This window comes from Chelonoidis abingdonii, chromosome 2 (assembly GCF_003597395.2).
Source record: "Chelonoidis abingdonii isolate Lonesome George chromosome 2, CheloAbing_2.0, whole genome shotgun sequence".
Taxonomy (NCBI): domain Eukaryota; kingdom Metazoa; phylum Chordata; order Testudines; family Testudinidae; genus Chelonoidis; species Chelonoidis abingdonii.
Genome location: NC_133770.1, coordinates 280,737,417 through 280,751,910, shown reverse-complemented (window position 1 = coordinate 280,751,910; position 14,494 = coordinate 280,737,417). Strand labels below are relative to the sequence as shown.

At 39.4% G+C, this 14,494-nt stretch overlaps 1 protein-coding gene across 2 annotated transcripts in view; it reads left to right on the top strand.

Moving 5' to 3' along the window:
* TMEM65 (transmembrane protein 65) overlaps window positions 1-13,557 on the top strand; it is a 47,296-nt gene extending 33,739 nt beyond the window's left edge. For both annotated transcript variants that reach the window (XM_032803521.2, XM_075063219.1), the window contains 2 exons: window positions 6,726-6,831; window positions 8,748-13,557. In XM_032803521.2, the coding sequence (XP_032659412.1) occupies window positions 6,726-6,831; window positions 8,748-8,843 (202 nt within the window). In that variant the 3' untranslated portion in view covers window positions 8,844-13,557. The remainder of the gene's footprint in view (window positions 1-6,725; window positions 6,832-8,747) is intronic.
* Window positions 13,558-14,494: the final 937 nt, after the last annotated feature.

Sequence of the window (14,494 nt, the reverse complement as noted above, 5' to 3'; positions counted from 1 at the left end):
AAACATAAACTTTTTGATATCCTACAGTCAGCATCCCAAAGCAGGTTTGCATTACCTATTAATGAAAGAATATTGGATCCAACAAAAGATCTCTGGGCTACCTCTGTTTCCATTTCAGCTATTGCAAAAGGCGCTGATCATAAATATTGGGTGCCCTCCAGGATTTGAGTATCTTTGTCACATCATCATCTCGCTTCTTCACCACTGGTGGTTGGTGCAGCCAATGAATGATCAAAACAGACTGGAAAATCTATCCCTAAGGAGAGTGGATTTTTATTTATTTATTTATATTTTATTTTTAATAAAATTTACTCTTCAGCATTTTTACGGATCAGGATAGCAAATTATCAAATCATGCTATCTAAATATGATTATGTCCAGTGGATAGACTGTCGGAGTTTGAGGACAAATTGCGCTCAGAGTAGAGATGAGTTTAGAGCTATTTGTGAAGAGGAGCAGCTTATTGCTAAAACCTCTGTCTAAGCTAGGTTAGATGCTGCTGATTTAGAGTGCTTGTTCAGTGGCTACAGGTATCATGATGCAATGCTCAGCATGGTTCTCTGCATCAGGTTTACCGAAAGAAGTGCAAGTGACAGTTGAAGATATGCCATTTGTTGGTCAGAATCCATTCGATGCCAAGACGTGAATCTCTGCATTAATTAAAAGACTCGAGTTGCACACTCAGGTCATTGGGTTTATATAATCCTCCTTTCAAAAAGAAATTAGTTTCATCCTCCAGTTTTCAGTCTCCACATATAGGAATGCTCAATATCCTTCTTTTCCATGTTCCCGACACCAAAGGCGCTTCTGAACAGTCTAGAAAGAAATCTAGGTATCAGAAGTAATAGTCAATTCCACTACCCTCTTCTAGAATTACTTAGTTGGGTCAGACACAAAGACATCAAATTTGATCCTCTTTTACTCCACCCTTTGACTCCCATCTGTTTTTATTTCCTGTCAGCTTGGTAGCAATCACCACAGATTTATGGGCCCATTAAGTAATCAGGGATCGTTATGCCATTCAATTTCAATCTTTGCCTCCTTCCCATCACCCTTCCCAGTCACTTTTCAGGGACCATTCTTATGCGAGTGCCTTGCATCAGGAGATAGATGAAACTGCTCAAGCTTGGAGCAATAGAGTTAGTTCCTCAGCAGTATATGGGAAAAGGCTTCTATTCTCCCTGTTTCCTCATATTAAAAAAGAAAGGTGACTTGCATCCAATTCAAGATCTCAGGAACCTCAACAAATTAATTTGATATATAAAGTTCCAGATAGTAACTCTTGCTTCAGTTATCCCTGTGCTGGATCCCACGGATTGGTTCATTACCTTTGACTTACAGGACACTTATTTTCATATATCAATACACCCAGCACACAGAAAGTATCTGTTTTGTGGCGCTGGGGAGCCGTTACTAATTCAGAGTACTACTTTGGAATTTCATCAGTGCAGAAGATATTTACAAAATTCCTGTCAGTAATGCAGCCCATCTCCTCAGAGAAGGGTTGCATATTTGCCATTAACTAAAAGACTGGCTTGTGTGGGGGAAGTGACGAACACAGGTCATAGTGGCAGCAAAGAAAGTGATTTGTTTATTTGCATTCCCGGGTTTAAGAATCAGCTTTTAAAAGTTTCTACTCAGATCCTGTCACAATACATAGAGTTGCTCAGAGCTCTCTTAGACTCAATAGCAGTGAGACATTCCTCACGCAAGACAGATTTCAAATAATAAATCTGATTCTTCACTTCCATACTTACCCTCAGATAACAACAAGGATATGCCTAAAGCTTCTATGCCATATGACTTGTATACATTTGTAATCCCATTTGCCAGGTTATGTCTGGCTGTTTCAAGCATGGATTGAGTCTGTTTACAGACCAGCAATCCACATTGTCAATGAAAGTGCTGATCCTAGATCAAATTTTATTCTCAATGGAATGGTGGCTAATATGTGGAAATGTATGTGCAGGAATTCCATTTGCCCGTCTGATTGCATCTAAAACTTTGATAACCTATGCATCCAAGATGGGCTGGGGAACACACACAAATCAAGACCAGAGGCCATGAGTCTGAATATATCTCGAATCCATATTTTACATAAATGTACTTGAACGAAGGATGGTAAGCTTAGCTTGCAAAGCATTTCTACCTGTCATAAAGAATTATTAAATCCAAGTTCTCATGTACAATTCCATGGCTGCCTATTACTTAAACAGACGGAGGCACGAGATCAGCCTTTCTTTGCCAAGAAGCCATAAAACTTTGGGAATGATGCATTCAGAATCACATCAAACTGACAGCTCTTCATCTCCTAGGAAAGAAAAACGATATAGTGGCCTCACTGAGCAGGAAAATGTACTTATCTCACAAATGGGAATTAAAAAAAATGCAATACTAAACTGATTTTTTTCAAGGGTGGGGACTTCCCCAGATAGACTTATTTCCATCAGTTCAAAATAGGAAATGTGTGATATTTTGCTCTTGAGCAGGAAAGAATCTGGAATCTTTAACAGATGATTCGTGATTTCTTGGTCACACTGTTTGATGTATGCTTTCCCTCCATTTCCACTTAATTCCAAGAGTGTTAGACAATATAGCAAGACAAGAGTTGAGTTATACAGGTGGCTCTGGCTTGACTTTGCCAGTTTTGATTCTCAGATCAAATGCTACTTTCATCAGTTTATCATCATATCAGCAATTTATCACATTCACAGTTCTGGAAGGCCTGTTATCTTAGAATCAGGGTCTGATTCTCCACTCAAATCCAACTCTCTGCCTTTCACAGCCTGGATGATATCTGGATGTCCTCAACAGACAGAGCATTCTTCAGACATACAGACCATTATTCTTCAGAGTAGAAAATTATCCACTAGGGCTAAATACCCAGCCAAATGGAAACATTTTACTTTATGGGCAAGGTTTAAAGGTTATGCTCCATCTCAGTGTTTCCAATAATATTAGATTACCTCTTATCTTTAAAGCACTCAAGACTATTTATCTCTTCAATCAAAGTCCATTTGGCAGTGTACCTGTATTTCATTCTCCAGAAGAGGGAGATACATTTTTTTTCTCATAAATCAGTGAATAGATTTTATTAAAGGGCTTGTTCACATTTTTTTCCTTCTGTGAGAAATATTGCTTCAATATGGAACTTAAATTTAGTGCTTTATTCAGTTAATGATATCCTCACTTTGAACCTTTATCAAATTGTCCAATTCATCTACTAACATTGAAGGTAGCATTCCTGGTGCCAGTTAACATCAGTTGGTAGAAAAAGCATAATTCAAGCCATATGGATTAATTCTCCTTACACATTTTTTCACGTGGATAGAGCAACTGAGGCCTCATCCATCTTTTATTTCCAAACTACTATCAGATGTTCATATCAATCAGTTCACGCATTTACCAGTTTTTCCTCACAAAAGCCTCATTCTTCACCTGCTGAATCTAAATTACGTATTTTAGATGTGAGGTCCCTGTTATATTGCCTAGATAGTACCAGATCTCTTCATAAAATGTCAAGATTTTTTCATTGCTTACAATGAGAAATCAAAAGGGATGGCTATTTCATCACAAAGACTTTAAAAATGGTTATAGCCTGTCGTAGAACTGTTTATGATATTAACAAGAAGATACATCTGTCAAGCATTCGAACCACTCCACCAGAGCATAAGCTTCATAGATAGCGTGGTTAAGTCAGGTTCTAATATAGAACAGCTTCCAGGTCTTCAGCCCACACATTTACAAAACGTTATTCGTTAGTTACTGATTCGAGATTTGACTCCCATTTTGGTGGAGCTGTTCTGCAGTCTGTTTTCTGATCAGTCCTAGCTCTCACCTCTTACAGGTAACTGCTTGCTAATAACTATAAGCAGGCTCCATATGTGCAGTACTACGAAGAAGGAGGAATGGTTACTTACCTGATAGTAACTGTGGCTCTTTGAGATTTTCTGCACATGTAGATCCCGTGATACACCCACCATCCCCACAGCTTAGAGTCTTATAAATGAGGATTCTGGGTGGCAAAAGGAACTGAATAGTGATTGAGGTTGCTGTGACCTTTGTGCCTTTGGAAGGGGCAGGGACACGAGGGCATGCAGGGCACATGTGTGATGCCTACTGGACACTGCTAGTGAAAATGTTCCAAACTCCTGTGCTGGGGCACATGGACCCCCTAAATAGAATCCACGTGTGCAGAACGTCTCGAAGAACTGCAGTTACTATGAGTTAAGTAAGTTCTTTATCTGTTTCTTACAGTAGCTGGAATTGCGATATCTTTACTCACATTGATTTCTTTTCCCATTTTGGAATGCATTTTAGCCTTTGCATCATTCCGAAAACATAGCAAAGTAGCTAAAGTTGAGCTGTAAAAGTTTTGCTGTATTCATTAAAAGGTATATTCACATACCTTGCAGATGATAAATAGAATTTGCACCCATTGTTGCAAACAGAACTTGCATTCACAAAACCCATTCATTTCAGTGTGTTCTGTAGATGCAAATATGAAACAGTTGCCTACTGATAAGGGTTAGAATTGTGTTTGCACGAATGTTTGTACTTGCAAAATGTGGATCCATGTTTGTATGCATATATGTGTTTTTGTGCATGTTTAAGTAGAGACTCAGTAGAGAACCAGCGAAAACTTGACCCTAAGTTTAGTTCATTAGTGTTCAAGTTGCATTAATGTAATGAAATGGCCAGAAAGTGGAAAAACTGTGTGCAGAGAAGAGAAACATAACTAAAATGCCATAAATCCAACATTTTAATATTTTTCGTGGGTTTTTTTTGTTTTTTTTTAAGAGCAGTTTCTTAAAAATTTCCTTGATCATCTCAGCATGACATACATTCTGTGATAGAATATGAAGTTGCCACCAGCAGTGTGTAGAGTCAGTATTTGAGACTTTGGGCAAGATCTTTGGATAGCATCATTAGCCTCAGTTAGTTCAACACTGTCTCATTCTGGAAGAACAAAGCCCACAGTGGGAATCTTTAGTGTTAGTATCTTCAAATAACTTTTCATATACAGGAAAAAATATGGAAGTTGTTATAAACTGTTCAGTCCTAATCTATAAACGTGACTTTATAGTATAGTTTGAATAGACTCTGCATCCGTCAGTCCATCTAACGTAGTTTACTAGTGTACCTAGACAGGTGAACTGGAACATCCCAGTCTGCCTTCAGACAGGTTTGTTCAGTTGGCCTGCATCTGTGGAATACACCCCTTTTTATGGTGTTTATTTCCAGAGGATTTGTGCAACCTAGAGCCCCATAATTATTTTCTTTGAGGCTTATTTGTCAGGCCAAGTGCTTCCCAAACTCACTTCTACCACTTTTACTGTGTAGCAGCCCACTATCTGCACCTAACCATAAAAGTGAGACTAACCTCCAGGTAGATAAGTTGGTTAAAAGAGAAAAAACTTTCCTAACTTGCATTCCTCTTCAGTGGGATAACACTGCACTGATAATACCAAGTGTTCCCTGGCAAGTGGCTAAAGTTCCAGACAAGCTTTGGAATATTGCCAAAGCGTTGACTAGCGGTAACAGGCTTTTAGAATCTCTACATAGAGAATTTCATGGTAATAACAATTTTCTCTTGGAAAACTGAAAAACCTGAAGAGTTGCATATAAACAATTCTTTGGAATGACTTAGCTATATTGGGAGGGGCAATCTACAAATACAGTGCCTCATACAATTTTAATATATTTTACAAGTATTAATGTGCCTTGACAAGTACAAAAGTGATAGAGTGGGTGAGGTAATATCTTTTATCGGACCAACTTCTGTTTGTGGAAGAGACAAGCTTTCAAGATCTGTGTAAACACGGAAGCTTCTCTCTTTCACCAACAGAAGTTGGTCCAATAAAAGATAGTACCTCACTCACCTTGTCTTTCTAGTATCCAGGGACCAACACAGCTATAATACTGCAAAAGGCTAAATAGATTAACTCTGCCAAGAACTTTTCCCTGAAACCCTTATTTTTTCAGTTCCATTTAAAAACAGTAACTTTTGTTTTCCATGTAGTTACTTGTATGATAAGGGTTATGGTAAATATGCTGAACACTCAGTATTAAAATGTAATGTAACTTTTATTTTATGGTTGTACTGTAACATTTTAAGAAAAAGGTATATAAGAGGGGGAAAGATGCCTTTAGACTCCAGACTTGAGTAGTTATCAATGGTAAATTAGTATGTGTGAGACTTTTCGGCTTTCTTTTCCATAGGGAAAAAAACATATTGAACACTAATTTCTGCCTCAGCAACTGATTATTAAAGCACTAATATATGATATGATAGAATGTTCCATGAATAATTGTTGAGAGGGAAGCTCTTATGTATATACTGGATTTTCTTCTAGTGCTGAGTAAGACATTGCTGAATGGTGAAATGTTTTTTTCCTAAACGTTACTGTAAAATGTGTCAAACTACAATAATGTCCAGGTCTTATTACATGAAGGTTGGTTGTTTTTTTTTGGAAGGCTTGACTAATAGGGAGTGAATTAGTCAAAAGTATTCACTTACCATGTAAATGTGAACTTTCAAGTCTGAATATTTTCTTCTGTATGCCAAACTGGTGAGTTAGCAGTACAGCATGCAAGAAGAAAAACTTTTCAGTATAAGTTAGTACTACTTTTGCACAAGTAATTTAACTTCAGTTGTACGTTACCTCCAGCTAATGTATTTTCAAATCCAGAAGCCTGAGTAGTAACATGTGGCTCTTTTTTAGTCTTGCAGGCTATGTTGAAGCTCTGGCTTCAAGAATGGGCCTGTCAATTCCTGATCTGACACCCAAGCAAGCAGATATGTGGCAAACACGTCTTAGTGCACACGTGGTAAATATATTTATGTATAGTTTGTGCGTACTTTTCACTGGTCATTAGCAGGGATGGGCAGAATCCATTTTTTTAAAATTTTTTGACAAAGATCAAATATTTAGCTTTTGGTATTTGGTAAATACTAAATATTGTTGTGTCAAGTTGAGGGGAAGCAGATCTGGGCCAGTAGGGCTGGGGGGGAAAATAGCCGCACGCTCTGTGTATATCTGTGAACTCTGGCTGTGATGGTAAGATTAGGTGGGTGCTGTGAAGTTAGTCAATGTGATGGGTGGCAGTACTTGTCCTTTAGAAAGTTTGGTATCTATATTCATTGTCCATGTCAGACTTACTAAATGCTTTCTTGCAATATATCTGTAGTGTGTACAAAACTAATTCCAATCCTTAATTTATATATAAATCTGGATATGAAAAAAACTTTCCTCTAAGTAAAATGTGCATGTTAAAGGAATATCCACTACCTAGACTTAGGATAGAAATCATTTTCAGAATTACTAGATATTCATCATCTTTCAGAGAGAAAATATTGGGTATTTTATTTTATTAAAAATTGAAGAGTTTGATATTGACTCATTTAAAATGGGGGGAATTAATTGCCACAGAAATAAACTGACTAATTTCATTGTGATGAAATACATGCTACAGCTGCAAGATGAAGGAAATATCCAAGCAAGAGCTGAAAAAGTAATGTAGGACTAGTTTACCTGTGTAGAAATTAGGGTAAAAAAAAGGTACAGCATTTATCTAGGAAGAGTAGTTATGGAGAAGTGTGTGTTTGTATGTACCACCAGGAGCAAAAGAAGCAATGAATCCTCTAGCATTATGTACAGGTACTAAATGTTTTCAATGGTGCACTCGTCAGCCTCTAGCATTTAGGGTTTTCCTATGCTAATTGCTAATCCCAAATGTTAAAATTGTGAGTCTGACTCCTGGAACTTTAAACAAAGTAACTGTAGAGCTACTCTGCTGCTCTTCCTGCACATCTTTTTGTAAGATCTCATTCATTCACATAGATTCAGCTTCCATTCTCATGCTGATGACTCTCAAATCTGTCCCTCTGCGGTCTCCCTCTAGCCAGTCTGGCTTTACAGCATCTCTGTTTGACAGCATCTTCTGGGTCTCGTACCATTAATTTAAACCTAACATGGCCAAAATTAAACTCACTATTTTTCCTCCCAAAACCTTCCCACTCAACTCTTATTTGTCACTTCACAATATGACCATATTTTTTTGCTCAAAGATCTAACCTGCACATCACCTTTGACTTCTCCTTTGACCTAGACATGTGGGCCCAAATCTTGCAGGTTCTTCCTCCATAACATCTGTGAAATCTGACCTACTTCTTTGTGTACATGCAGCAAAATCTTACAGGCCCTCATCTCCCGTTTTTGATTACAATAACCTCCTCTTCTCTGGCGTCCCTGACACCCCCTTCACTCCCTCCCATTCATTCAAAGTGCAGCTGCTAAGGTATCTTCCTTGCCTGTCATGACCATGCCACCCCTTTTTTGAATCCCTCCACAGTTGTCATCTTTTCCATCGCAAGAAATTCAAGTTCTTGGGCCCCCTCCCCACTCTCTTCTTTTTATTATGGTGTGTATCCAACTCTTTGTGCCTTGCCACTGCTATCCATGTCCACTTGCACAAATATACATGCCTCTCCACCACTCTTTGTATGTTGCCTGACTTGGGGCAAAAAAACCCAACCCATTGAATTAATTTAACATGTTACTCTGATTGCTGTCATTGCATGTTTATATCTTTTTTGTCTTCCTTTATTGTAAGCACTTCAGAACAGGGTTGGTTTCTAATTATGTGGTATTGCAGTGGCTAGTGTAATAGGACCTATTTTCTGATTAGGGGTAGCAACTGGACTGTGAAAAACCCTGGTAATTTCTCTCCATTTTTTTCCTTAGGGTAAAGCTATTGGAGTGACCATTGGCTGCCTTTTAGGAATGTTTCCTTTGTTCTTCTTTGGAGATGAAGAAAAAAAACTGGAAGAGAAAAATTAACCTTTTTACAATATAAATAAAAATGTAAACTAATGTACCTCAATTATTCAATTATGCTGTCGGAATATTTAGGAATTAACTGACAGTAACAATGTATAGACTTGGGAACAAAACATTCAGCATGTTGTTTTATGAATAGACTAATTTATTGTAGCTGTGTCTTATTCAGTACATCTTTTTATAAGATACCATTTAGCTTTTTATTTAATGTAAATTGTTAAAATGTTTTCACTTATAGTAGCTACTGACGTTTACTGATTCCCTCTCACCTTCATCCTGTAACAGGATTATTACTTAATTGCCTGCTCTGGATGTACTGTGCAGATTTTGGGTTTCCATGGCTGCTGCCTAACTTGTAAATGCATGCCAAAAAGGGTTCTTTTGCTGCTGCTCAGGTCCTCCAGTCCAGACTGTCAATGGGGCCCGTTGGCGGGTGATTTGGAATGATGTTATTAAGGATTCTTGCAGTTGCTTTTCCCTTTGAGCTGCCATTTCACATTGCCTCAGGATAGACCTGTTTTAGCTACCCCCCAGGGTTTGGTTTGGACACCTTCACAATGCTAGCTAATATTGCTTGCAACCCATCCATTACATGCCATCACTTCTTCACGAGGTAAGTCTTTATTTGTAGTGGTGCCTTGTTACCAGGTTCATCCTTCAGTGTTTATACACAGTCACCCAATTTTTTTTTTCCTGAAGCAGTATTTTGAGAATCAAGTTTAAAGTTAGTTTGTGGAATATCCCTTCTTTCATCTAACCACTCACTCAAGTTACAGCACCTACTTCCAGTGAGCATAACTTTCCTCTCTTCCTGAACTTTAACCAAACTCCAGGAATTCCATCTGAGCCCCTAATGGAGCAATTATGTGCTACTGGCAACTGGATCAAAACAATAAAACTGTGTTTTGTACAGAATAGCAGATAGGTTAAGAAGAGCTGTAGACAAGGGGGCGATGTCTTAAGATGAAATTGGAAATGGAGAGTTATATTTGAGGTGATGATACAGAAAGTCTTTTCCAGATGAGTGCACAGGACAAAAAATGAGGTTGCTCCCTTATTGTTTCGAACACTTTCTGTGCAAATGGTATGAACCAGTGCTGCGTTCTGTCCAAGAAGGATTTAACTTGAAGATCAGTTTCCGGCAAATTAAATCAGATTCCAGTGTGCCAACTCTGGACACTTTCCAGATCTACCAGTTCTACATGTTTCCCTGTAGACTACAGATTTTCAAACCATTATATGGATTTGTGGGGAAAACCTCTAATATATGGGGAAATAGCCTCTGTTTGGTTGCCTTTTCCTATTCATCTGCATCATGGGGAAGGAAAGCCAATTGGAGCTGCTACACAAGCTGATGGATAGTCTGTGGAGCACACAAGAGCTCTGCTCCACTATCTATTAGCTGGTGAAATGCTCAGCTCTTTGGTCTTAGAACTGGCTGGCGAGTTGCTGCTTCCTGCCAGCTCTGCAGCTCCCCGTGTCCCCTTGATCTCCCCCATCTGCCTACACGTGTTTGCCCTCCCATGAGTCTCTAGCCCCTGACATCACCCTGCCCACCATGTCCCCAGCTTCCCTCTTACCTCAGGTGTCTTCTGGGACGGGCCTTGATGGCCTGCCCCTCCCCTCCCTAGGTCTTAATGCGGTACCTGGCTGACTCCTCATCTCTAGTCATTGGGGAGCTGCAAACAGGGAACCCATTGCCTCCCAAATCCCACAGAGTTCCACGGCCTTTAGAGGCAGGGACATAGCCTCGCAGGCACTGAGCTCTGACTTCAATCATACTAGCCAGGAGTAGCTCTACTCAGTGGGTGGGGTTTCCACCTATTGCTGGCAAACTCCTCCCATAGGGGCGGAACTTTCTTCAGCAGCCAGGGCTGGAGCCATCTGAACTTAATGCCTGCAGAGCCAGGGTGTGGATTAGACAGTGTCCCCCCCACTTGGCAGTCCCCCAAACATGGGAGATAGTGGGTAGCAGGTCCTCCCAAAGACATTTAGGTGTGGGAGGCCATTGGGGGAGTAATGGGGGAGAGAGGAAAAGAATAGGGAATCATAGGCCTGGGATGGAACTTCCACGCATGGAATCCCCGTTCTTACCCTGGGCTCTGTCTGTGAATGGTGAAGCCTATGGTATGCTTTCCCTCCTCTTGTGTAATGTGGGAACTGGCTTGGTGGAGGGTTTTGTGGGTGATGGGATGACTGCATGGACTGAATTGGGTATGAAATGCAGGGGGGTGTGTGTGTGTGTGTGTGTATAATGGGTGGGTGAGATTGTTCAGCACAGGTGGGTGGAACATACATGGGTGTGTGAAGTGGGCAGGTGTGCATGTACAATTGGAGGATGTGGGGCTGCATGCATAGAATGAGTGGAATGAATGGGAGGGTTGGTGGAGGAGTGAGTTGTCTGGGTAGTATATGAGTAATGACATTGGATAGGAAGATGGGAGGGAGTGAAAGTGGGTTTGAGATGTATGGAATGAATGTATGAAGTGGACATGCATAGAACAAATGGACACATGTATCTGAGTTTATGCATATTTATGCATGTTAATGCAACTATAGCTAAATTAAAATCTACTGGGTTTTTTGTTTGCAAATGTTTGCATGCATGGTTTCCTAATTTAGAAACTCAATCTGGTGGTCTCTCTCAACCTTTCTGTTGAAAGCTGTTTTAAGATGAATGAGTGCTCATGTCAAAAATGCTTAACAGGTGGTTTCTCTGATCGTCAAATTGGAAAAAAAAATCAGTCTGGATTAGTGGATCTGATTTGCAGAATATAATTCACAGTTAAAACTAGACCTTTTTTTTTATTTTCGCTGTGAAGGCATTTATTGGAAAAGCAGATTTGTGGTTTTTTTCCTTTTTTTGCCTTATTAATTTTACTTATTTGCAGCCCTGTATAATCTTATGTTTGGTGAGTGGTGAGTGATAGTTGCAATTATCATATTAAATATTTGAAATATTTCAGTATATGACCCATCTGTACTATAACTATAAATTCCTAATAGTTGCTTACAAAGGAGAGGATCTTCTCTATGCACAATATGGAAGAAGATACCAAAAGCAGGGTAGAGCTGGGGCACTTTATTTTGGCAGCTCTGCATCGTTGAGTTTTTCTAATCTGTAGAAAGATAAGTAACAATTACTTAAATCCCATGAAACTAAGTTTTGTTTGCTGTTGGAAAGACTGTATTATTGCAGCCCTTATTTGTTTGACATGTTTGATTAGCAGCTCACCTCCTTGGTGGTAAATCTGATCCCCCTCTGACCACCTCCAGAGGCCCTGCCCCAGCGGTACCAGCCCTTTAATCCTAATGGATGAAGAAGGAACAAAGAAATGCTATCAATTTTTTAATAAGCTTTGAGATAGTGCTGCTAAAGCAGTGTCTCAGAATTGCACTTCCCACAGAAAGGATGACTTTTCATCAACTTTGTTAATATCCCCCATATGTAGTATCAATTCAAGTGTCCCTTGTTGTAGGATAGTATAATCTTCCTTCCGGTGTAAGTCTGTGTTTTATGTGGTGCTTGGATGCTTTAAAATTGATCATCCAGTAGTAGTTGTCTTGCCTGGAAAGGACACTTTGGTTTTCTTCCTCTGCATATGTATTCAGTTTGCAAGAAGCTTTTCTTCTTTTGACTACTATTCTTTCCTATTTTTTTCTTTACAAAGCTATAATTATTATTTTTCTTTTTTTAAGATGGAGAACACATAAAATGCATTTTGGATAGCAGTATTTTTAGTTTACTATAGACATGGCATAACTCATCAAAGTGTAACATGTTGCTGAAGATAAGTACCGTACTCTAGTGTGTGGTACTTTGCACAGAATAGTTTCAGCAATGTTTCCCATTACAGCATTGGCATTGGCATTGAAATTTTTAGGCAATACTCAAGCTTCTGTACTTCACTAACTGATTAAAATCGGAACACTAACTTCATTCTCATTATTTTTGAGAGCTTTCAAGAACAAATACGTAGCTAAATTCAGCTGTTGTAGCAATGGTCATTTAAAAATGAGTAAGTCCACGTACTATTGTTTATTACCTTTTGCATGTAAATTGAGTGCATTTTGTTGATACTGTATGGTAAACTATTGTTCTGCAACCAATGTTTTTAACAAGAAAAGATGAACTAAAAGTTCTTCAAAGAAGTTCATGTGATTTTGTTCTAAAACTATTGAGCTGGCCATGAAAAATTATAATGGGCAGGCAACACCGTGGTTGGACATAGTCTTGTGTGTTTCAGACCAGCCATGAACAGGGAGTTCATGAAGGTGACTCCCTAGGTTCCCCAGGATTTGGGAAAGGAATAGTTACTACTGTGGGTGAAATCCTGCCACCTTTGTCACCAGTGGGGAAGCTCTCACAGTTTTCAGTGGGGCTAAATGTCACCCTATATGTGGGATGGCTCAGCAAGGCTACAGGATTAACCCTTGTGTACCTCAGTGGTGCGAAAAGAGGGGTTTGTGCCTATTCAGTATTGTGAATCTCTCAGCATGTGTTTTTAGTAAATGACTAAGGGCAATTCTGAGTGCTCTGGCCCTGTTCTTAAAAATACAGATTTGAAAAGACCAAGCATATAACAGAAGAACTACCATGTTGTCCGTACAAGTTTTTTAAGAGACTTTGTTCTTACTCCATTCGTTTATTTCTGTCAGTTTTGTACTGTATGTAAAATGGGCCTTTAACATTAAAAACTTGGTAGACGTGAAATTGTTTATATTCTGAAGTGGTATGTCTTTTACTGTAACTTTAAATTGCATTATCAGTGTGTTTTTAACAAATGATTCAAGTGATTACTGTAGTTTGAGTTATTCCCTTTGCTTCCATTGCCCATGATAGATTCAGGGACATTTTTTAGAAATAACCAGCAAAGAACATGCATTTGATAGTATGGTGTGCGCCAAGCTGGGAAATACCTCTTATTTCTTATGAATATTGTGCATACTTCAGTGTGTTTATGATGCATTACTTGCTGTGGGGTAAGATCAAAGGGGGTTGTTAGAGGAACCAAGCAGGAAAAGGAAAACAATCAGCTAGATAAGGAATGGCCCACAAAACACAGTAGCCAGGTTATTAGTTGTAAAAAAGTGACTTATCTGGTGCCAATAAGGTTACACAGCTGCTTTGTCAAGGCTGATGAGAGAGAGAGCTCAAAAGATTCGATCCGTTAAAGGATTTGCTCTGCTGAAAGAGATGGAGAGAAAGGAATTGTCAGCAGACTGAGGCTGATAGAGTGAGAGGGTCTGTGAAGATGCGAACTGACTCTCAGACGCGGGGTCTGGAATAAGCTGGACTTACCTCAGCTATGCATAGAAAGGCTGCGTGTCGGTAAGTCAGGATACATATAGAACACTTTTTTGCTGAGTTCCCTTTGGCAAATAAATACTACTTTGTTTTGAAGAAGCTGTTTCAGTGTCACTACAAACTTATTACATCACCGGCTCCTGGAGGAAGAGGGCTCACATGTGCCAACCCCAATTGATGCCTCTCAGGTTAACGCAGCTGGTAAACGGGGCTGCAGCCCAGAGGTCAGTCTGAGTGGTAAGACTGCATGGTTCCATCCAGAATGAGGTGCTGGAAGCTAGGCCTGTCACCTGAGGGGAGCACTTAAGAGGGACTGAAAGGGCTCTAAAGTGCAGCTCACTCT